The sequence below is a fragment of the Anser brachyrhynchus genome (genome assembly GCF_964034855.1).
Source record: "Anser brachyrhynchus genome assembly, contig: SCAFFOLD_305, whole genome shotgun sequence".
NCBI classification, from domain to species: Eukaryota; Metazoa; Chordata; class Aves; order Anseriformes; family Anatidae; genus Anser; species Anser brachyrhynchus.
The window spans coordinates 44,066-67,228 of NW_027664111.1; the positions used below are offsets into that span (position 1 = coordinate 44,066).

The window sequence follows — 23,163 nt, forward strand, 5'->3', positions numbered from 1 at the left end:
GGGGAAGGGGGGGGGGGGGCGGCGCTGGGACCCCAGACCTTATTTACAGGGCTGTACAGGGCTGGGAATGGGGGGGGGGAAGGGGGGGGGGGCATGGGGACACCCCCCCCAGGGGCAGCGGTGGCCCCAGGGATGCGGGCGCTGGTGGTGACCCCAGAGCCCCACGTCCCCAAAGCTGAGGGTGCTGGTGGCCCCCAAGGGGATGTTGGCAGTGACACAGCCCCCAGTTGTTGTTTTTTTTTTTTGGGGGGGGGGGGGGGTAAAGGGGGTGTCCTGGTGCCACGCCATCCCTTTGGGGGTCCCAGACCCTTTTTTTGGGGGGGGGGGGGGGCAGGGGGGTACCAGCTCCGCTGCAGCCCCAGGTGCTGCACCCAATGCCTCCTTGGGGAGGGACGAGGGGGGGACGGGGGGGTTGCGTGTGGGGAGGGGGCTCCAGCGCCGACGCAGCCCCTCGGGGCAGGGGGGGGTGTGTGTGTGTGTGGGGGGGTCCCAGCTCCACCGCACCTCCTGGTGCCCCCCCCGCCCCCCAACCCCCCCCCAAAAACTCCACCGCATCGCCAGGTCCCGGCTCCAACCGGGACGAGCTTGGGGTCGGGGTGGGGGGTGGGGGGTCCCCAGCTCCGCCGCGTCCCCCCTACCCCAAGGCGGCGGCGGCGGGGGGGCTTCGGGGAAATGGGTTGGGGGGGGGGGGGGTGTCCCCTAGAGCTGCAGCTGGCCGGCCACGCGGGCCAGGGTGGCGCGGAAGGCTCCGGCGGTGCCGGCCAGGCGTCGGAAGAGGACGCCGTGCATGCCGAGGCGCTGGAGCCGGCACACCTCGGCCTCGAAGTGGCAGAAGAGCTCGCTGGGCCCCCGGTCGTGGGTGCAGGAGAGGAGGAAGGGCTGGGGCTGGCGCGCGCGGCACCCGGCCGACAGGGTGGCCTGCCGCAGCGCCGCCATCACCGCCTCGGGGGGCCGGGCGCTCGTCACCCTCACATGCCAGGGACATCGGAGCAGCCGGGGTTCGGCTTCCTTTTGATCCCAAGGTAGATGGCAACTGCCGAGGGAAGGGGGGGGGGTTTTGGGGGGTGGGGGGCACCGGAGAGGGCTTGGGGCAGGGCGTGGGGGGTGTAAAGGGGGGGTTTGGGGGGGCTATGGGGCACTGGAGAGGGTTAGGGCTGGGTATGGGGGCTATAATGGGGGTAGTGGGGGGGGCTATGGGGCACTGGAGAGGGTTAGGGCTGGGTATGGGGGGCTGTAAAGGGGGGTTGTGGGGGGCTATGGGGCACTAGAGAGGGTTAGGGCTGGGTATGGGGGCTATAATGGGGGTACTGGGGGGCTATGGGGTACTAGAGAGGGCTGGGGGGGATATAGGGGTGGGTATGGGGGCCCTAAATGGGGGTACTGGGGGGCTATGGGGCACTGGAGAGGGTTAGGGCTGGGTATGGGGGCTACAATGGGGGTACTGGGGGGCTATGGGGTACTAGAGAGGGCTGGGGGGGATATAGGGGTGGGTATGGGGGCCCTAAATGGGGGTACTGGGGGGGCTACGGGGCACTGGAGAGGGTTAGGGCTGGGTATGGGGGCTACAATGGGGGTACTGGGGGGCTATGGGGTACTAGAGAGGGCTGGGGGGGATATAGGGGTGGGTATGGGGGCCCTAAATGGGGGTACTGGGGGGGCTACGGGGCACTGGAGAGGGTTAGGGCTGGGTATGGGGGCTGTAATGGGGATAGTGGGGGGCTATGGGGCACTAGAGAGGGCTGGGGGGGTGTGGGGGCTGTAAAGGGGGTTGCGGGGGGGCTATGGGGCACTGGAGAGGGTTAGGGCTGGGTATGGGGGCTGTAATGGGGGGTACTGGGGGGCTACGGGGCACTAGATAGGGCTTGGGGGATATAGGGGTGGGTATGGGGGCCCTAAATGGGGGTACTGGGGGGGCTATGGGGCACTAGAGAGGGCTTGGGAGGGTTAGGGCTGGGTATGGGGGCTATAATGGGGGTACTGGGGGGCTATGGGGCACTGGAGAGGGCTGGGGGGGATATAGGGGTGGGTATGGGGGCTGTAATGGGGGGTACTGGGGGGCTATGGGGCACTGGAGAGGGTTAGGGCTGGGTATGGGGGCTGTAATGGGGGTACTGGGGGGCTATGGGGCACTAGAGAGGGCTTGGGGGTGATATAGGGGTGGGTATGGGGGCTATAATGGGGGGTACTGGGGGGCTATGGGGCACTAGAGAGGGCTGGGGGGGATATAGGGGTGGGTATGGGGGCTGTAATGGGGGGTACTGGGGGGCTATGGGGCACTGGAGAGGGTTGGGGGGGATATAGGGGTGGGTATGGGGGCTATAATGGGGGGTACTGGGGGGCTATGGGGCACTAGAGAGGGCTTGGGGGGGGTGTGGGGGGCTGTAGGGTGGGAACCGGGGGCTCTGGGGCAGCAGGGGGGGCTACGGGGTGAGACGGGGGGGGCTGCGTACGGGGTTACAAAGCGGGTATGGGGGGGCTAGGGGCTGGGTACTGGGGGCTACTGGGCAGTTACTGGGGGGGGGGGGGGAATAAAAGGGGGTCCCAGGACATTTTGGGGTGGGACTAGGGCCGGGTCTGGGGACCCGTGGGGTGGCAGGGGGATGGGGGGGGGGGGGCTTGGAGCCTGGGGGGGGGGGGGGCTGGCTCCAAACCCCCCCGGGAGGGGGGGTGCAGCACCCACCTTGTGAGCGCAGATCCCCCGATTCTCTCAGGTTCGTCTGCGACCCTGGGTGGGGCACGGGGCGTCAGGGGGGGGTGGGCTGGGGGCCTGTGCCCCCCCCCCCCCAAACCCCCCCCTCAATTTTGGGGGGGGGTCACCGTGGGTGTTCGGGGGCCGTTCCCCAGCATGGCTGTGCCCTGCTTTAAGGGGGGGGGGGGGGGGGGCGATGCCTGCCACCCCCACCCACTTTGGGCAGCGTCGTCCCTGCTTTAGGGACGCTGCCCCCCCCCCCCCCCCACCCCCCCCATTTTGGGGCTCAACCTCCCCCAAATCTACACCCAGTTTTTTTTTTTGGGGGGGGGGGGGGGGCACACACACGCCACCACCCCCCAGCATCACGTCCCTTTGGGGGGGGGGGGCACCACTGCAAACTGGGGGGAGATCACCCCCCTCAGGGGGGGCCATGCCTATTTTTTTTTTGGGGGGGGGGGGGCACCATCCCCTAAGCAAGGCTCACCTCCCCCAGACCCATTTTGCCCCCCCCCCCCCCCCAAATTTGAAGGACATTCCCCCGCCCCCAAGAGCACGCCCAATGTGGGGGCACCCCCCCAGACCCACACCCCTTTTATGGGGCCCCACCCCCCCCCACTGGGCACCACACCAGGGCGCCCCCGTCCCTTGGGTGGGGGGCACCGCTGTGCCCCCCCCCCCCCCCCCCCCCCCTTCCCCGGCCCCCCAGCGACAGCAAAGGGCGAGAGGCAGAGAGAGAGAAGGGACAGGAGCGAAGCGAGAGGGTGCTGGTGGCACTGGGACCAGCGCTGGTGGCACTGGGACACTGGTGGCACTGGGGTGGGTGCTGATGGCACCAGTAGGGCACCACTGTAGGCACTGGTGGCACTGGGATGGGTGCTGATGGCACCAGTAGGGCACCACTGTAGGCACTGGTGGCACTGGGATGGGCACCTCAAGGGGCACTGGGACCAGTGCTGACAGCACTGGGACAGGCACTGGGACACTGGTGGCACCATGGCAAGCACTGGTGGCACTGGGACTGGTGCTGATGGCACCGAAATGGGCACTGGGATGGACACTGGGACAGGGGCTGGTGGCACTGGGATGGGCACATCGAGGGTCACTGGGACCAGTGCTGAAAGCACTGGGACACTGGTGGCACTGGGATGGGCACTGATGGCACCACTATAGGCACTGGGAGAGGGGTTGGTGGCACTGGGATGGGCACCTAGAGGAGCACTGGAACCAGTACTGGGACAGGCATCGCTGGCACCAAAATGGGCACCAGGATGGGCACTGGTGGCACTGGGATGGGCACTACTGGCACCCCAATGGGCACTGGGATGGGCACTGGTGGCACTGGGATGGGCATTACTGGCACCCCAATGGGCACAGGGTTAGTGGTGGCACTGGGAGGGCACTGGTGGCACTGGGACGGACATTAGTGGCACCAAAATGGGCACCGGGATGGGCACTGGTGGCATCAGGACAGGCAATGGTGGCACCCCAATGGGCACTGGGAGGGCACTGGTGGCACTGGGATGGGCATTGCTTGCACCAAAATGGGCACCGGGATGGGCACTGGTGGCACCGGGACAGGCATTACTGGCACCAAAATGGGCACCGGGATGGGCACTGGTGGCACTGGGATGGGCATTACTGGCACCCCAATGGGCACGGGGCTGTTGGTGGCACTGGGAGGGCACTGGTGTCACCGGGACAGACATCAGTGGCACCAAAATGGGCACCGGGATGGGCACTGGTGGCACTGGGATGGGCATTACTGGCACCCCAATGGGCACGGGGCTGTTGGTGTCACTGGGAGGGCACTGGTGGCACCGGGACAGACATCAGTGGCACCAAAATGGGCACCGGGATGGGCACTGGTGGCACCGGGACGGGCACTGGTGGCACCGGGACAGACACTACCGGTACCCAAACGGGCACCGTGGGATGCTGGTGGCACTGGGATGGGCACTGGTGGCACCGGGAGGGGCACGTGGGATGTTGGTGGCACTGGGAGGACACTGGTGGCACTGGGATGGGCATTACTGGCACCAAAATGGGCAGGGGGATGTTGGTGGCACTGGGAGGGCACTGGTGGCACTGGGACGGACATTAGTGGCACCAAAATGGGCACCGGGATGGGCACTGGTGGCACTGGGACAGACACTACCGGTACCCAAACGGGCACTGGGATGCTGGTGGCACCGGGACGGGCACTGGTGGCACTGGGAGGGGCACCGGGATACTGGTGGCACTGGGAGGACACTGGTGGCACTGGGACAGGCATTGCTGGCACCAAAATGGGCACCGGGATGGGCACTGGTGGCACCGGGACGGGCACTGGTGGCACCCCAATGGGCACTGGGATGGGCACTGGTGGCACTGGGATGGGCACTACTGGCACCCCAATGGGCACGGGGCTGTTGGTGTCACTGGGAGGGCACTGGTGGCACCGGGACGGGCACTGGTGGCACCGGGACAGACACTACCGGTACCCAAACGGGCACCGTGGGATGCTGGTGGCACTGGGAGGACACTGGTGGCACTGGGATGGGCACTACTGGCACCCCAATGGGCACGGGGCTGTTGGTGGCACTGGGAGGGCACTGGTGGCACTGGGACGGACATTAGTGGCACCAAAATGGGCACCAGGATGGGCACTGGTGGCACCGGGACAGACACTACCGGTACCCAAACGGGCACCGTGGGATGCTGGTGGCACTGGGATGGGCACTGGTGGCACCGGGAGGGGCACGTGGGATGTTGGTGGCACTGGGAGGACACTGGTGGCACTGGGACAGGCATTGCTGGCACCAAAATGGGCACCGGGACGGGCACTGGTGGCACCCCAATGGGCACTGGGATGGGCACTGGTGGCACTGGGATGGGCATTACTGGCACCCCAATGGGCAGGGGGATGTTGGTGGCACTGGGAGGGCACTGGTGTCACCGGGACAGACATTAGTGGCACCAAAATGGGCACCGGGATGGGCACTGGTGGCACCGGGACAGACACTACCGGTACCCAAACGGGCACCGTGGGATGCTGGTGGCACCGGGACAGGCACTGGTGGCACTGGGAGGGGCACCGGGATGCTGGTGGCACTGGGAGGACACTGGTGGCACTGGGACAGGCATTGCTGGCACCAAAATGGGCACCGGGACGGGCACTGGTGGCACCGGGATGGGCACTGGTGGCACCCCAATGGGCACTGGGATGGGCACTGGTGGCACCCCAATGGGCACGGGGATGTTGGTGGCACTGGGAGGGCACTGGTGGCACTGGGATGGGCATTGCTTGCACCAAAATGGGCACCGGGATGGGCACTGGTGGCAGCGGGACAGGCAATGGTGGCACCCCAATGGGCACTGGGATGGGCACTGGTGGCACTGGGATGGGCACTACTGGCACCCCAATGGGCACGGGGCTGTTGGTGGCACTGGGAGGGCACTGGTGGCACTGGGACAGACATCAGTGGCACCAAAATGGGCACCAGGATGGGCACTGGTGGCACCGGGATGGGCACTGGTGGCACCGGGACAGACACTACCAGTACCCAAACGGGCACTGTGGGATGCTGGTGGCACTGGGAGGGCACTGGTGGCACCGGGATGGGCACTGGTGGCACCGGGACAGACATCAGTAGCACCAAAATGGGCACCAGGATGGGCACTGGTGGCACCGGGACGGGCACTGGTGGCACCGGGACAGACACTACCGGTACCCAAACGGGCACCGTGGGATGCTGGTGGCACTGGGAGGACACTGGTGGCACTGGGACAGGCATTGCTGGCACCAAAATGGGCACCGGGATGGGCACTGGTGGCAACAGGACAGGCAATGGTGGCACCCCAATGGGCACTGGGATGGGCACTGGTGGCACTGGGATGGGCACTACTGGCACCCCAATGTGCACGGAGATGTTGGTGGCACTGGGAGGGCACTGGTGGCACTGGGATGGGCATTGCTTGCACCAAAATGGGCACCGGGATGGGCACTGGTGGCACTGGGATGGGCATTGCTTGCACCAAAATGGGCACCGGGATGGGCACTGGTGGCACTGGGATGGGCATTGCTTGCACCAAAATGGGCACCGGGATGGGCACTGGTGGCACTGGGATGGGCATTGCTTGCACCAAAATGGGCACCGGGATGGGCACTGGTGGCACTGGGATGGGCATTGCTTGCACCAAAATGGGCACCGGGATGGGCACTGGTGGCACTGGGATGGGCATTGCTTGCACCAAAATGGGCACCGGGATGGGCACTGGTGGCACTGGGATGGGCATTGCTTGCACCAAAATGGGCACCGGGATGGGCACTGGTGGCACTGGGATGGGCATTGCTTGCACCAAAATGGGCACCGGGATGGGCACTGGTGGCACTGGGATGGGCATTGCTTGCACCAAAATGGGCACCGGGATGGGCACTGGTGGCACTGGGATGGGCATTGCTTGCACCAAAATGGGCACCGGGATGGGCACTGGTGGCACTGGGACAGACACTACCGGTACCCAAACAGGCACCGTGGGATGCTGGTGGCACCGGGACGGGCACTGGTGGCACCGGGATGGACATTAGTGGCACAAAAATGGGCACTGGGACTGGCACTGGTGGCACTGGGATGGGCACTGGTGGCACCGGGACGGGCACTGGTGGCACCGGGACGGGCACCGGGATGCTGGTGGCACCGGGACGGGCACCGACGGCACCGGGCACGGCTGCCGGCACCGGTAGCCCCCGGGCCAGCCCCCGGTTGCCTTTGCGCGCCCCAGGACCGGCACCGGCAGCGCCGCGGGCACCGTGCCGGGCACCGGCGGCCCCCCCGGGGGGCACTTACTGATTTTGGCTCCTGGCGGCGTGGGGGTGCCCGACACGCACCTATTAGAGCTCTGCCGCTTAGAGGGGTCAAGAGTGACCCTAAAAGAGAGAGGAGGCGTGAGCAGCAGGCGGCGGCGCGGGGGCGAGGTGGGGGGGGGACGCCCGCGGTCGTTATTTTGGGGGGGGGGGGGGGGACACAGGGTGGGTCCCCTACCTGCGGCTCAGCTTGGAGGTCAGCTTGCTGAAGAGGTTGGAGGTGGCGCGCGAGCGGCTCTGCGGCAAGGGCGAGGCTTCGGGGGGCAACGTCGGGGAGGCGGGGGCCCCGTTGGGCCCCCCCCCGGCTCGCCGGTCCCGCACCTGGCCGCCGTGGAAGGTGCTGCGCACCGTGGTGCCCCGCGCCAGGCGGGCGCGCTCGGCCGAGCCGGCGGCGATGCTGTGGCTGGAGGGGGACGCGGGGGGCACGCGGCCGGTGACGGAGCTGCGGGTACAAGAACGAAGGGCGTTACGTTTGGGGGACCCCCCCCCCAACACACACACGCGCACCTTGCCCCCCCCCCCCCCCCCCAGCCCCCCCCGTACCTGTTCTCCTTGCCGTTTTGCAGCAGCGAGTGGCGCTCGGTGCCCGGGCGCTCGGTGCAGACGTAGGTGTTCCTGCGCGCCATCACGCTGGAGGGGATGGTGTTCTGCACGGCACCCCGCACGCTCAGCGCCCCCCCGCCCCCCCCCCACCCCGGGCTAGGGGTGCTGGGGGCCCCCCCCAGCCCGGTGTCTGAGCCCCGTGGGTGTCCCCCCCCTCCCCGATCCTGGGCTGTTGGCATCCATGGGTGCCCCCTATCCTCAGCACCAAGCCCCTGGGGTGCACCCCCCGCCCGATTTATTGGTCCTTGGGGTGCCCCCCCCGATTTATTGGTCCTGGGGGTGCCCCAAACCTGATCCTTGAGCCCCATGGGTGCCCCCCACCCTGGTCTAGGGGTGCTGGGGGCCCCCCTCAGCCCACTGTCGGAGCCCCCTGGGTGTCCCCCCCCTCCCCTATCCTGGGCTCTTGGCATCCATGGGTGCCCCCTATCCTCAGCACCAAGCCCTTGGGGTGCCTCCCCCCCATTTATTGGTCCTGGGGGTGCCCCCACCCTGGTCCCTGAGCCCCATGGGTGTCCCCCACCCTGGTCTAGGGGTGCTGGGGGCCCCCCTCAGCCCACTCCCGGAGCCCCATGAGTGCCCCCACCCTCACCACCAAGCCCTAGGGGTGCCCCCCACCCTGATTTATTGGTCCTGGGGGTGCCCCCCCCCCCGGTCCCTGAGCCTCATGGGTGCCCCCCCCACCACCTGGTGGTCCTTGGGGTGCCCCCACCCTGATCCTTGAGCCCCATGGGTGCCCCTAACCTGGTCCCTGAGCCCTATGGGTGCCCCCCCCCGACCTGGTGGTCTTTGGGGTGCCCCCACCCTTATCCCTGAGCCCCATGGGTGCCCCCCCCCCAACCTGGTGGTCCTTGGGGTGCCCCCACCCTGATCCTTGAGCCCCATGGGTGCCCCTAACCTGGTCCCTGAGCCCCATGGATGCCCCCCCCCCCCCGGACCTGTTGGCCTTTGGGGTGCCCCCACCCTTATCCCTGAGCCCCATGGGTGCCCCCCTCCGACCTGTTAGTCTTTGGGGTGCCCCCACCCTGCTCCTTGAGCCCCATGGGTGCCCCTAACCTGGTCCCTGAGCCCCATGGGTGCCCCCCCCGACCTGTTGCCCCTTGGGGTTCCCCCACCCTTACCCCTGAGCCCCATGGGTGCGCCCCCCACCCTCCCCTATTCCTCCCGGGGCTGCCCCCCCCCCCCCCCTCGAAAACCCCTCAACCCCACAAACTCCCCCGCTCCCCCCGTGCCCCCCCCCACCCCAATACCCCGTCGTCCCCGCGCCCACCGCGTTGACGGCGCCGTCCTTGTGCCGCTCGGGGATCTCGGCCTTGTTGGGGTTGTTGGCGCTGCTGACCATGGGGCTGGAGGGGGGCATCCCGCGGCCGCCCCCCCCCACGCTGCAGCTGGCCTTGCGGCCCGGCAGCCGCTCCTCCTTCAGCTCCGCTTCGCCCGCGCTGGTGGGGCTGCGCTTGGGGTGCGCGGGGACCGGCGAGGGGCCGCCTGCGGGTACCCCGCCTTGGGGTGAGTGGGGCCGGGGCGGGGGGGGGACACGGGACACCCCCTTACGGGGCTGCAGACCCTTAGAGGGTGCCCCCCACCCCAAAAGCATGATGGCACCCTTGCCCCGCACCCCGTGGGATAAGGGGCTGGGTGCCCACCCCATAAGCATGGAGCCCACCCGGCCCCGCACCCCAAAACCGTGATGCTCACCCTGCCCCGCACCCCATAGGAAAGGGGCTGGGTGCCCACCCCATAAACATGGAGCCCACCCTGCCCCGCACCCTAAAACCATGATGCTCACCCTGCCCTGCACCCCAAAACCATGATGCTCACCCTGCCCTGCACCCCATAGGAAAGGGGCTGGGTGCCCACCCCATAAATATGGAGCCCACCCTGCCCTGCACCCCAAAACCACGATGCTCACCCTCCCCTGCACCCCAAAACCACGATGCTCACCCTGCCCGGCACCCCATAGGGAAGGGGCTGGGTGCCCACCCCATAAGCATGGAGCCCACCCTCCCTGCACCCCAAAACCATGATGCCCACCCTGCCTGGCACCCCATAGAAAAGGGGCTGGGTGCCCACCCCATAAACATGGAGCCCACCCTGCCCTGCACCCCAAAACCATGATGCTCACCCTCCTCTACACCCCAAAACCATGATGCTCACCCTGCCCGGCACGCCATAGGAAAGGGGCTGGGTGCCCACCCCATAAATATGGAGCCCACCCTGCCCCGCACCCTAAAACCATGATGCTCACCCTCCTCTACACCCCAAAACCATGATGCTCACCCTGCCCTGCACCCCAAAACCATGATGCTCACCCTGCCCTGTACCCCAAAACCATGATGCTCACCCTGCCCAGCATCCCATGGGATAAGGGGCTGGGTGCCCACCCCATAAGCATGGAGCCCACCCTGCCCCGCACCCCAAAACCATGATGCTCACCCTGCCTGGCACCCCATAGGAAAGGGGCTGGGTGCCCACCCCATAAATATGGAGCCCACCCTGCCCCGCACCCCAAAACCGTGATGCTCACCCTGCCCTGTACCCCAAAACCATGATGCTCACCCTGCCCCGCACCCCAAAACCACGATGCTCACCCTCCTCTACACCCCAAAACCGTGATGCCCATACTGTCCCAAATCCCAAAACCTCACTGCCCACCCTTCCCTGCACCCCACGTGCATAGGGCTGGCTGCTCACCCCAAAACCACGCCGCCTCCCCTTCCCCACACCCCAAACCCACGCCACCCACCCCCTTCCCCGCACCCCACATGCATGGGGCTGGGTGCGCACCCCACGGACATGGAGCCCACCCTTCCCTCCACCCCAAAACCACGCCGCCCACCCTTCCCCACACCCCAAAACCCACACCACCCCCCTTCCCCGCACCCCAAACCCACGCCGCCTGCCCTTCCCCGCACCCCAAAACCCACTCTGCCCCCGCGCCCGCCCCCCCCTCGGGGATGCTGCCCCCCCCCCGGGGTTTGGGGGCTCACAGAAGTCGCTGTGCCGCCGCTGCCGGTGGTAGGTGGTGGCCCCGCGCTGGCTCTTGCCGTGCGCCGCCTTGCCGGAGCCGTTGGCCGCCTCGCTGGGTGCCCGCACCCGGGCCAGGGAGAGGCTGCTGCCCGTGCGCGACTCGCCCGCCTCCACCTACGGGTGCCACCCGGGTCACCCTCGGGGGACAAGGGGACAGCGGGGTGGTGCCCCCACCCCAAAGCCCGGCACCCTCACCTCGTTCTTCCTGCCCAGCAGGAGGTAGGTGGCCGTCACCTCGTTGTATTTCTGGTTGCTCAGGGATTCCTTGATCTCCTCCCGCGTGTAGCCCATGCCCACCATCACCTCTGCGGGACGAGGGGATGATGGGGGGGGGGGGGGGGGAGGTCCTGGTGGCCCCCCCCAGGGGGGTCCTGCCCCGCGGGGCGGGCGGCAGCGCGCCCTCACCGATGCGCTTGGTGTCCCCGAAGTCCTCCTCGGGTTCCTTGTAGGGCTTGAGCTCGTCGCCCTCGTAGCCGATGTTGATCCACTTGTCCTTCATGATTTGCTGGGGTGGGGGGGACATTTAATTGGGGGGGGAGGGTTAAAGTGACATCAGCTGCCTCCCCCCCCCCCCCGGTGATCTGTTGGTCCTTGGGGTGCCCGCACCCTCACCACCGAGCCCTAGGGGTGCCCCCCACCGTGGGCACGAAGCCCCGGGGGTGCCCCCCACCCTGATCTGTTTGTCCTTGGGGTGCCCCCACCCCAGTCCTTGAGCCCCAGGGGTGCCCCCACCCTCACCACCGAGCCATGGGGGTGCCCCCCACCACGGGCACGAAGCCCTGGGGGTGCCCCCACCCTGCTCCCTGAGCCCCAGGGGTGCCCCCCCCCCCCCCCCCCCCGATCTCCCAGATCCGTTTGCCCCACCCCCAGTTGGCTCCTCCAAGGCAGGCCCATAATTACCCCGCTCACCCCCCGGAGAGTTCATTAAGCTCATTAAGAGCCCCCAGGGAGGGGGGAGGCAGCCCACGGACCCCCAAAGGCCCCCAGTTGCCCCCAGGGCCCCCTATTTGCCCTCCCAGTTGCCCCTAGGACCCCTTACCTCAGCCCTAATTGCCCCCAGGGACCCCTATTTGCCCTCCCAGTTGCCCCCAGGACCCCTTACCTCAGCCCCAATTGCCCCCAGGGCCCCCCAGAGCCCCCTGTTTACCCTCCCAGTTGCCCCCAGGTCCCCTTACTTCAGCCCCAATTGCCCCCAGGCCCCCCAGTGCCCCCTATTTACCCTCCCAGTTGCCCCCAGGACCCCTTACCTCAGCCCCAATTGCCCCCAGGCCCCCCAGGGACCCCTATTTACCCTCCCAGTTGCCTCCAGGACCCCTTATCTCAGCCCCAATTGCCCCCAGGGACCCCTATTTGCCCTCCCAGTTGCCCCCAGGACCCCTTACCTCAGCCCCAATTGCCCCCAGGGCCCCCCAGCTCCCCCAGGACCCCCTATTTACCCTCCCAGTTGCTCCCAGGACCCCTTACCTCAGCCCTAATTGCCCCCAGGACCCCTATTTACCCTCCCAGTTGCCCCCAGGACCCCTTACCTCAGCCCTAATTGCCCCCAGGGACCCCTACTTGCCCTCCCAGTTGCCCCCAGGACCCCTTACCTCAGCCCCAATTGCCCCCAGGGCCCCCCAGCTCCCCCAGGACCCCCTATTTGCCCTCCCAGTTGCCCCCAGGACCCCTTACCTCAGCCCCAATTGCCCCCAGGGCCCCCCAGCTCCCCCAGGGCCCCCTATTTACCCTCCCAGTTGCTCCCAGGACCCCTTACCTGATCCCCAGTTGCCCCCAGGGCCCCCCAGAGCCCCCTGTTTACCCTCCCAGTTGCCCCCAGGACCCCTTATGTCAGCCCTAATTGCCCCCAGGACCCCTATTTGCCCTCCCAGTTGCCCCCAGGACCCCTTATCTCAGCCCTAATTGCCCCCAGGACCCCTATTTGCCCTCCCAGTTGCCCCCAGGACCCCTTATCTCAGCCCTAATTGCCCCCAGGACCCCTATTTATCCACCCAGTTGCCCCCAGGACCCCTTACCTCAGCCCCAATTGCCCCCGGGGCCCCCCAGCTCCCCCAGGGCTCCCTATTTGCCCCCCTCCGGCCCCCCGCTCACCTCGAGGGTGCAGCGCTTGGCCGGGTTCAGCACCAGGAAGCGGCGCAGGATGTTCTCGCAGTCGGTGGACATGTAGAAGGGCACCCGGTACTTGCCCCGCAGCACCCGCTCACGGAGCTCCTGGGGCGAGGCGTTTTGGGGGGGGGGGGGCACAGGTCGGGGGGGGGACACCGTCACCCCACCCCCGGAGGGGTTTGGGACGGGTGCTGTGCCCTACTGGGCACGGGGATGGGGACGAGCGGTGTCCCCAAACTGGGCACAGCATGGGCTTGGGGACTGTCCCCAACTAGGTGGGGGACAGGGACCACGAGGGACGGGGACACGGGGGACACGGGGGACACGGGGGACACAGGGGCTGTCCTCATGCATGGCACAGGGACACAGGAACGGGACACGGGACACAGGGACGGGAACAAGACCCAGGGATAGGGCACGGGGATGGGGACCGTCCCCATGGCACTGGGACACAAGGACAAGACATGGGATGGGGGACGGGACACGGGGACGGGACACGGGGACGGGTCCTGTCCCCATGGCACAGGGACACGGGGATGAGACACAGGATGGGGGACAGGACACGGGGATGGGACATGGGATGAGGGATGGGACACGGGGACGGGTCCTGTCCCCATGGCACAGGGACACGGGATGAGATATGGGATGGGGAATGGGACGCGGGGACGGGACACGGAGACAGGTCCTGTCCCCATAGCACAGGGACACGGGGATGAGACATAGGATAGGGGACAGGACACGGGGATGGGGACACGGGGACGGGGACACGGGGATGGGGGCTGTCCCCATGGCACAGGGACACGGGGACGAGACATAGGACGGGGAACGGGACACGGAGACAGGGACACAGGGATGGGGACATGGGGACGGGGACATGGGGACGGGGACACTGGGACGGGGGCTGTCCCCATGGCACAGGGACACGGGGATGGGACACGGGATGAGGGACGGGACACGGGGACGGGGACACGGGGACAGGACACGGGGATGGGGACACAGGGACGGATGCTGTCCCCATAGCACAGGGACACAGGGACAAGGCATAGGATGGGGGACAAGACATGGGGATGGGGACACAGGGACGGGGACACGGGGATGGGTCCTGTCCCCATGGCACAGGGACACGGGATGAGACATGGGATGGGGAACGGGACACGGGGACGGGGACACGGGGACGGGGGCTGTCCCCATGGCACAGGGACACGGGGAGGGGACACGGGATGGGGAACGGGACACGGGGACGGGGACACGGGGACGGGGGCTGTCCCCATGGCACAGGGACACGGGGAGGGGACACGGGATGAGGGACGGGACACGGGGACGGGGACACGGGGACGCAGGAACAGGCCGGGAGGCACGCGGGCACCGTCCCCAAGGCCCCGCAGAAGGACGCACCCCGCCGCTGGGGTCCACGGGGCCGGGTGGGGGGTCCCGGGGGAGGCGGGGGGGGGGGGGGGGCACCCACCTTGAGGTTGTGCCCGTCGAAGGGCAGGGAGCCGCTGACCAGGGTGTAGAGGATGACGCCCAGGCTCCAGATGTCGACCTCGGGGCCGTCGTACTTCTTGCCCTGGAAGAGCTCGGGGGCGGCGTAGGGGGGGGACCCGCAGAAGGTGTCGAGTTTGGAGCCCAGGCGGAACTCGTTGCTGAAGCCGAAGTCGGCGATCTTGATGTTGGCGTCGGCGTCCAGCAGCAGGTTCTCCGCCTGGGGACAGCGGGGACACTGGGGACACTGGGGACAGGGACGGCGGGAGGGGGCGTGGGGACAGCGGGGACACTGGGCACGGGGGGCACGGGGACCACGGGGACATTGGGGAGGGGGCATGGGGACGGTGAAGACAGCGGGGACATTGGGGACGGGGGCCGGGGACGGCGGGAGGGGGCGTGGGGACAGCGGGGACACTGGGGGCACTGGGCACAGAGGGCACGGGGACCACGGGGACATTGGGGAAGGGGCGTGGGGACGGCGAGGACAGTGGGGACACTGGGGATGGGGGCCAGGGACAGGGGGGACACTGGGGACACTGGGGACACTGGGGACTGGGGCTGGCAGGAGGGGGCATGGGGACAGCGGGGACACTGGGGACGGGGGTTGCGGGGACACTGGGGACATTGGGGAGGGGGCACAGGGATATTGGGGACACTGGGGACGGGGGACGGGGCGTGGGGACAGCGGGGCACAGGGGACACTGGGGACATTGGGGAAGGGGCATGGGGACGGCGAGGACAGTGGGGACACTGGGAACAGGGGATGGGGACAGCGGGAGGGGGCGTGGGGACACTGGGGACACTGGGGACGGGGGGACATTGGGGATGGGGGGCACGGGGACACTGGGGACAGGGAGCGCAGCGGCACCGGGGACATTGGGGAGGGGGTGCAGGGACATTGGGGACATGGGGAAGGGACGGGGGGCATGGGGAAGGGGAGCGGGGACAATGGGGACATTGGGGAGGGGGCATGGGGACATTGGGGCAGGGGGCACGGGGATGTGGGGTCAATGGGGACAATGGGGGGGGGCGCAGGGGGCATGGGGAGGGGGCGTGGGGACAGCGGGGACAGGGGGAGGGGGCGCGGGGACATGGGGAGGGGGCTCCCACCTTGAGGTCGCGGTGGACGATGTTCTTCTGGTGGCAGTAGTGCACGGCCGAGACGATCTGGGGACAAAACGGGGACAGAAGCGGTCACCGGGGGGTGGCACCGGGCCGTCCCCCCCCCCCCGCTGCCACCCACCCCTCGCTCCGTGTCCCCCCCCCCCAAATCGATGGCACCGGCGGGTGGCCCCGGCGGGGAGTCGGTGCTGGCTATGGGTGGCCACCACGTGCCACCCTCGTTGGTGTCCCCAAACCGGTGTCACCATGGTGCCACCTCCCCGGCAGTGTCCCCAGCCTGGTGCCACCTCCCCGGTAGTGTCCCCAGCCCCATGCCACCACAGTGCCACCTCCCCAGCGGTGTCCCCAGCCCGGTGCCACCCCCCCAGTGGTGTCCCCAACCCAGGGCCACCACAGTGCCACCTCCTCAGCAGTGTCCCCAGCCTGGTGCCACCTCCCCAGGCGTCCCCAGCTCGGTGCCACCACGGTGCCACCTCCTCAGCAGTGTCCCCAGCCCGGTGACACCTCCCCAGTGGTGTCCCCAACCCATTGCCACCATGGTACCATCTCCCCAGCAGTGTCCCCAGCCCAGTGCCACCTCCCCAGCAATGTCCCCAGCTTGGTGCCACCTCCCCAGCGGTGTCCCCAGCCCAGTGCCACCAAGGTGCCACCTCCCCAGCAATGTCCCCAGCCCCATACCACCACAGTGTCACCTCCCTAGCAGTGTCCCCAGCCCGGTGCCACCTCCCCAGCACTGTCCCCAGCCTGGCGCCACCTCCCCGGTAGTGTCCCCAGCCCCATGCCACCACAGTGCCACCTCCCCGGCGGTGTCCCCAACCCAGTGCCACCACAGTGCCACCTCCCTGGTGGTGTCCCTAGCCCGGTGCCACCTCCCCAGCAGTGTCCCCAACCCAGTGCCACCTCCCTGGTGGTGTCCCCAGCCTGGTGCCACCTCCCTAGCAATGTCCCCAGCCCAGTGCCACCACGGTGCCACCTCCTCAGCAGTGTCCCCAGCCCGGTGCCACCTCCCCAGCAATGTCCCCAGCCCGGTGCCACCTCCCCAGGCGTCCCCAGCTCGGTGCCACCACGGTGCCACCTCCTCAGCAGTGTCCCCAGCCCGGTGCCACCTCCCCAGCGGTGTCCCCAACCCGGTGCCACCACAGCGCCACCTCCCTGGTGGTGTCCCCAGCCCCGTGCCACCAAGGTGCCACCTCCCCAGCAATGTCCCCAGCCCCATACCACCACAGTGTCACCTCCCCAGCAGTGTCCCCAGCCCGGTGCCACCTCCCCAGCACTGTCCCCAGCCTGGCGCCACCTCCCCGGTAGTGTCCCCAGCCCCATGCCACCACAGTGCCACCTCCCCGGCGGTGTCCCCAACCCGGTGCCACCACAGTGCCACCTCCCCAGTGGTGTCCCCAGCCTGGTGCCACCTCCCCAGCAATGTCCCCAGCCCCATGCCACCACGGTGCCACCTCCCCGGCGGTGTCCCCAACCCGGTGCCACCACAGTGCCACCTCCCCAGTGGTGTCCCCAGCCTGGTGCCACCTCCCCAGCAATGTCCCCAGCCCCATGCCACCACGGTGCCACCTCCCCGGCGGTGTCCCCAGCCCGGTGCCACCTCCCCAGGCGTCCCCAGCCCGGTGCCACCTCCCCAGGCGTCCCCAACCCGGTGCCACCGCGGTGCCACCACCCCACGTGCGTGTGTCCCGTCCCACCCCCCCCCCCCCCCCCCAGGGTGCCACCCGACCTGTCTGAACTTGGCCCGCGCCTCCTTCTCCTTCATCCTCCCGTGGGACACGAGGTAGTCGAACACTTCGCCTGCGGGGGACACCCGTGGGTGCCAGCACCCGGCACCGTGCCCCCCCCCAAAAAAAAACAGCCCCCCCCCCTCAAAAACACAGCCCCCCCCCCTCAAAAAAACCACAGCCCCCCCCCAAAACCCAAGGGGACGCAGCCGTAACCCAGCCCCGCACCCCGAGGCTCGGCTGGGGCTGCGGGGGGGGGGCCCAGCACCCATATTTCCTTTTTTTTTGGGGGGGGGGGGGGGACACGGCAGAGCAGCACCCATGGGTGGGGGCTCACCCGCGCTGGCGTACTCCATCACCAGGTACAGCGTCTTCTCCGTCTCGATGACCTCAAACAGCTTCACTGCAGGGGACACGGGGTCGGCGGGGGGGGGGGGCACATTGGGGACCCCCCCCCCCCACAATTTAGGTGCCCCCCCCCCCCCCCACCAGCACCCTTGGGTGCCCCCCCCCCCGCCCCGCCGCTGCTCACCGATGTTGGGATGGTTCAGCCCCTTCATGATGCGAACTTCCCGGAAGAGCTGGGGGGGGGGGGGGCAGGATTCAGTGGGGTCTTGCCCCCCACCCCCAAAAAAACAGTACCCCCCCCCCAAAAAAAACGGTGCCCCCCCCCCCCCCCAAAAAACCAGTGCCCCCCCTCGGGTGCCCCCCCCCCACCTTCTGGAGGCTGGTGGGGTTCAGCTGCGTCTTGTCGATGATTTTTATGGCCACCTGCGAAGGGTTTTTTTGGGGGGGGGGGGTGAATTTTTTGGGGGGGGGGTGAATACCCGGCTCCCCCCCCCCCCCGATTTGCCCCTGTTTGGGCTCCGATTGCCCCCCAGGTGCCCCCAATTGCCCCCCCCCTGGATTCCACCTCCCCCTTATTGCCCCCAGGCCCCCCTCATTTGCCCCTGTGCGCTCTCCAGTTGCCCCCCCCCGCCCCCAATCCCCCCCCAGCCCCTCCCAGCCCCCCCAATTCCCCCCCCACCCCCCACAATGCCCCCCCAACCCCCCTTTTTGACCCCCCAGCCCCCCCAATCCCCCCCCAACCCCCCTTTTTGACCTCCCTGGTGCCCCCAATCCCCCCCCGACCCCCCCAACTCCCCTTTTTGACCCCCCCAACCCCTCCCAACCCCCTTTTTGACCTTCCCAGCCCCCCTATTTGACCCCCCCAACCCCCCTTTTTGACCCTCCCAGCCCCCCCAATGCCCCCCCAACCCCCCTTTTTGACCCCCCCAATCCCCCTTTTTGACCCCCCCCAGCACCCCCAATCCCCCTCAAGCCCCCTTTTTGACCCCCCCAGCTCCCCCAACCCCCCCCACCGCCCCTTTTTGACCCCCCCACCCCCCTTTTTGACCCCCCAACCCCCCGTTTTTGACACCCCCAGCCCCCCCAATCCCCCCCACCCCCCCTTTTTGACCCCCCCAATCCCCCCCCAGCCTCCCTTTTTGACCCCCCAGCCCCCCCAGTCCCCCTATTTGAGCCCCCCAGCCCCCCCAATCCCCCCCCAGTCCCCCTATTTGAGCCCCCCAGCCCCCCCAATCCCCCCCAACCCCCCTTTTTGACCCCCCAGCTCCCCCAATCCCTCCCTACTGCCCCTTTTTGACCCCCCCAACCCCCTCCCAACCCCCCTTTCTGACCCCCCCAGCCCCCCTTTTTGGCCCCCCCCACCCCCCTTTTTGACCCCGCCAGCACCCCTAATCCCACCCCCAGCCCCCCTTTTCGACCCCCCCAACCCCCCCAATCCCCTTTTTGACCCCCCAACCCCCCTTTTTGACCCCCCAGCTCCCCCAGCCCCTTTTTTTGACGTCCCTGGTGCCCCAATCCCCCCCCAGGCCCCCTTTTGACCCCCCCAACCTCCCTTTTTGACCCTCCCAGCCCCCCCAATCCCCCCTTTTTGACCCCTGGCCCCCCCCCGGGCCACCTCCTTGCCGGTGAGGACGTGGCGGGCCAGCTTGACCTTGGCGAAGTTGCCCTTGCCGATGGTGCGCAGCAGGCGGTAGTTGCCGACGTGGGGCTGCTCCTCGGGGCACGAGGCCACCGAGTTGCGGCAGCGGGCGCCCAGCGAGCGGCTCGACCACGCCGAGCCCTTCTCCGAGCGGCTGCCGCCCAGCTGGGGGGGGGCACCACAGGCTCAGGGACCCCCCCTTTGCACGCTCACGCCCCCCCTTTGCACGCTCACGCCCCCCCTTGCACGCTCACCCCCCCCTTATATGTCCCCCCCCCCTTTACATGCCCCCCCCCCCCTTACGTGCTCCCCATCCCTTTGCCCCTACGCCCCGGGGCGCCCTATAGCCCCCCCCCCCGCCCCGCCGCTTGCACACGCACGTGCAAAGCCACCCAGGCCTCCCTTGCACGCCCCTCCCTCGCGCACGCCCCCCCTCCCGCCACGTGCTCCTCGCACGCACGCTCGACGCAGGCCCCCACGCGGCCCCTCTGTAGGCACCCCTTGCACGCACGCCCCTTGCACACCCACCCCTTGCACGCACACCCCTTGCACGCCCGCCCCTTGCACGCTTGCCCTTCCTTGCACACTCGCCTTTTCCACGCCCCCACCGCACACCTTTCGTTTGCACACCCCCGATGCACCCCTCCCTTGCACACCCTTCCCTTGCACGCTCGCCCTTCCTTTGCACGCTCGCCCTTCCTTGCACGCTCGCCTTTTGCACGCCCCCACCGCACACCTTTCGTTTGCACACCCCCAATGCAACCCCTCCCTTGCACACCCTTCCCTTGCACGCTCGCCTTTTGCACGCCCCCACCGCACACCTTTCATTTGCACACCCCTGATGCACCCCTCCCTTGCACACCCTTCCCTTGCACGCTCGCCTTTTGCACGCCCCCACTGCACACCTTTCATTTGCACACCCCTGATGCACTCCTCCCTTGCACACCCCTCCCTTGCACACCCTTCCCTTGCACACTCACCCTTCCCCTGCACGCTCGCCTTCTGCACGCCCTCACCGCACACCTTACATTTTGCACACTCTTTGCACACCCGACGCACCCCTCCCTTGCACACCCTTCCTTTGCACACTCACCCTTCCTTTGCACGCTCGCCCTTCCCCTGCACGCTCGCCTTCTGCACGCCCCCCACTGCCCACCTTTCATTTGCACACTCGCTCTTTTTGCACACCCCGACGCACCCCCTCCCTCGCACGCTCCCCCTTTGCACACTCGCCCTTTGCATCCTCCTCACGCACACCCTTCCCTTGCACACTCGCCCTTTGCACGCCCCTCAGGGATGCTCAAACTCCGCATGCTCGCCACGCCCACCCCCACGCTCACCTTGCACCCCCCCCCGCGCACGCTCCTTCTTGCACATTCATCCTTGGCACCCCCCCTTTGCACACTCACCCTTTGCACACTCACCATCCCCTTGCAAGCTCCCCTTTTGCACGCCCCACGCACACCCCGCTTGCACACTCACCCTTTGAACACCCCCCCCCTCACACCCCCATGCAAGCCCCCCTCTCCCCACCCCACGCTCCCCCCCCTTGCACACTCCCCCTTTACACACTCCCCTTTCCCACCTCCCTCTTGCACGCTCACCCTCCCCACCCCGCTCTCGCACGCTCACCCTCCACACTCCCTGCGCTTCCCTGTTGCACGCTCGCCACTCGCATGCTCCCCCTTCACACCTCCCGGACTCCCCCCTCTTGCACACTCACCCCCTGCCCCCCCCCGTTGCACACTCACCCTTTAACCCCCCCTTGCCCCCCCCCACGCGTGCCCCCGCCCCTTGCACACCCCGGGGCCAGGCTGCCCGCACAGGGACGCGGACGGGGCCGGTCGGACGGGGCCGGATCCGGCCCAACCGGCTCAGGGCAACGCCGTGACCCCCCCCACACCCCCCACGGGTGACCCCCCCCCCCACGCGTGACCCCCCCCCCACCTCCACGCGTGTCCCGCCCCCCTTCCCTCACCCAAACCCTAATGGAGGGGGCGGCACCGGTGTCCCCCATGCGTGACCCCCCCCCCCAAATCCTTTTAAGGGGGGGGGGGGGGCGGCAGCAGAGCCCCCCCCCCCCGCAAAACCCTGCTGGGGGGGGGCACCCACGCGTGACCGTGGGGTCCACGCCCCCCCACAACTCCCCCTCCCCTCGCGTGACCGTGGGGTCCATGTGCCCCCCTCCCACCCCACAAACCCGCCCCACGCCAGACACCCTCTGCACCCCCCCCCACGCGTGACCGTGGGGCTCCCCACGCCCCCACCCCACGCGTGACCGTGGGCCCATGACCCCCAAACCCCCCCCCCCCCCAATGCATGCCCGTGGGGTCCCCGTGCCCCCCCCCCCCCACCCCAACAACACCCCCCGCCCTCCCCCACCTCCCCACGCGTGGCACCCCCGTGCCCCCCACCCCACGCGTGACAGCGGGCCCACGACCCCCCCCCCTTCCCCCACCTCCCCCCTCCCCACGCACAACCGCGGGCTCCGCGTGCCCCCACCCCACAAACACCCCACACACACGCCTCCCCCTTCCCCTCTCCCCCCACCCCACGCGTGACCGCGGGGTCCACGCGCCCCCACCCCACGCGTGACCGTGACCACGCGTGACCCCCCCCCACCCGCTGTGCCCCCCCCCCCATAAAGAAGAGCAGCCCCCCCCCCCCCCAATTCCCCTGTGTGTTGCCCCCACCCGCGGTCACGCGTGGACCCCCCCACGCTCCCCCCCCAAACCCCCCCCCCCCCCTCACCCCGTCCGCGTTCCGCTCGTTCCCCGCCGCCAGGGCGGAGCGCGAAGACATCGCGGGGCCGGGACCGGGACCGGGGCCGGGGCCGGGGCCGGGACCGGGACCGGGGCCGGGGCCGGGGCCGGGGCCGGGGCCGGGGCCGGGGCCGGGGCCGGGGCCGGGGCAGGCCCGGGCCGGGCGCTCCGGGCTCGGCCGCTACCAGCGCCTCATGGCCGGGGCCGCGGGGACCGGAGGCGGAGCCGGGGCCGGGCCGGGCCCGGGCGGCGGCGGCGGCGGAGCCCCAGGCAGGGGCGGGCGGCGGGGGCGGCCTCGGGGCCCGGAGCGGAAGCGGAACCGGGAGGGAGCGGGGCCGGGCCCGGCGGGGAGGGGAGGAGCCTCTTAAAGGGGACGCGGCAGAGGGGGGGGGGGGGGGAGGTTGGGGGGTGCGGGGGGGAATTTGGGGTGCAAGGGGAGATTGGGGTGCAGGGGGGGATTGGGGTGCCAGGGGGCAATTGGGGTGCAGGGGGGAATTTGGGGTGCAGGGGGCACTTGGGGTGCAGGGGGCATTTAGGGGTGTGGGGGCACTTGGAGGTGCAGGGGGGAATTTGGGGTGCAGGGGGCACTTGGGGTGCAGGGGGCATTTAGGGGTGTGGGGGCACTTGGAGGTGCAGGGGGGATTTTGGGGTGCAGGGGGCACTTGGGGTGCAGGGGTGTATTTGGGGTGCGGGGGGGAATTTGGGGTATAGGGGGCATTTGGGGTGCAGGGGGGAATTTGGGGTGCAGGGGGCACTTGGGGTGCAGGGGGCATTTAGGGGTGTGGGGGCACTTGGAGGTGCAGGGGGGATTTTGGGGT

The 23,163-nt window shown here is 68.8% G+C and overlaps 1 protein-coding gene across 1 annotated transcript; it reads right to left on the reverse strand.

Moving 5' to 3' along the window:
- Positions 1 to 251: 251 nt before the first annotated feature.
- MARK4 (microtubule affinity regulating kinase 4) lies at positions 252 to 22,609 on the reverse strand. Its single transcript, XM_080608446.1, has 17 exons — positions 22,335 to 22,609; positions 19,560 to 19,748; positions 18,314 to 18,367; positions 18,129 to 18,177; positions 17,934 to 17,999; positions 17,599 to 17,669; positions 15,861 to 15,917; positions 14,731 to 14,967; positions 13,251 to 13,370; positions 11,568 to 11,667; positions 11,358 to 11,467; positions 11,123 to 11,276; positions 9,406 to 9,620; positions 8,079 to 8,182; positions 7,714 to 7,977; positions 2,681 to 2,725; positions 252 to 1,033 (listed from the first exon to the last, which is right to left on the reverse strand). Exons 1-17 carry the CDS (start codon positions 22,383 to 22,385, stop codon positions 700 to 702), a joined length of 2,220 nt encoding a protein of 739 aa, XP_080464572.1. The 5' UTR covers positions 22,386 to 22,609; the 3' UTR covers positions 252 to 699.
- Positions 22,610 to 23,163: the final 554 nt, after the last annotated feature.

Excerpts from the sequence above, each read along its gene's own strand:
- MARK4 (XM_080608446.1), bottom strand. The coding sequence starts at position 22,385 with ATGTCTTCGCGCTCCGCCCTGGCGGCGGGGAACGAGCGGAACGCGGAC. Across the intron at positions 19,749-22,334 it reads ACGAGCGGAACGCGGACGGG|CTGGGCGGCAGCCGCTCGGA; the intron begins GTGAGGGGGGGG and ends GCCCCCCCCCAG. Across the intron at positions 9,621-11,122 it reads GCGGCGGCACAGCGACTTCT|GCGGCCCCTCGCCGGTCCCC; the intron begins GTGAGCCCCCAA and ends GGGTACCCGCAG.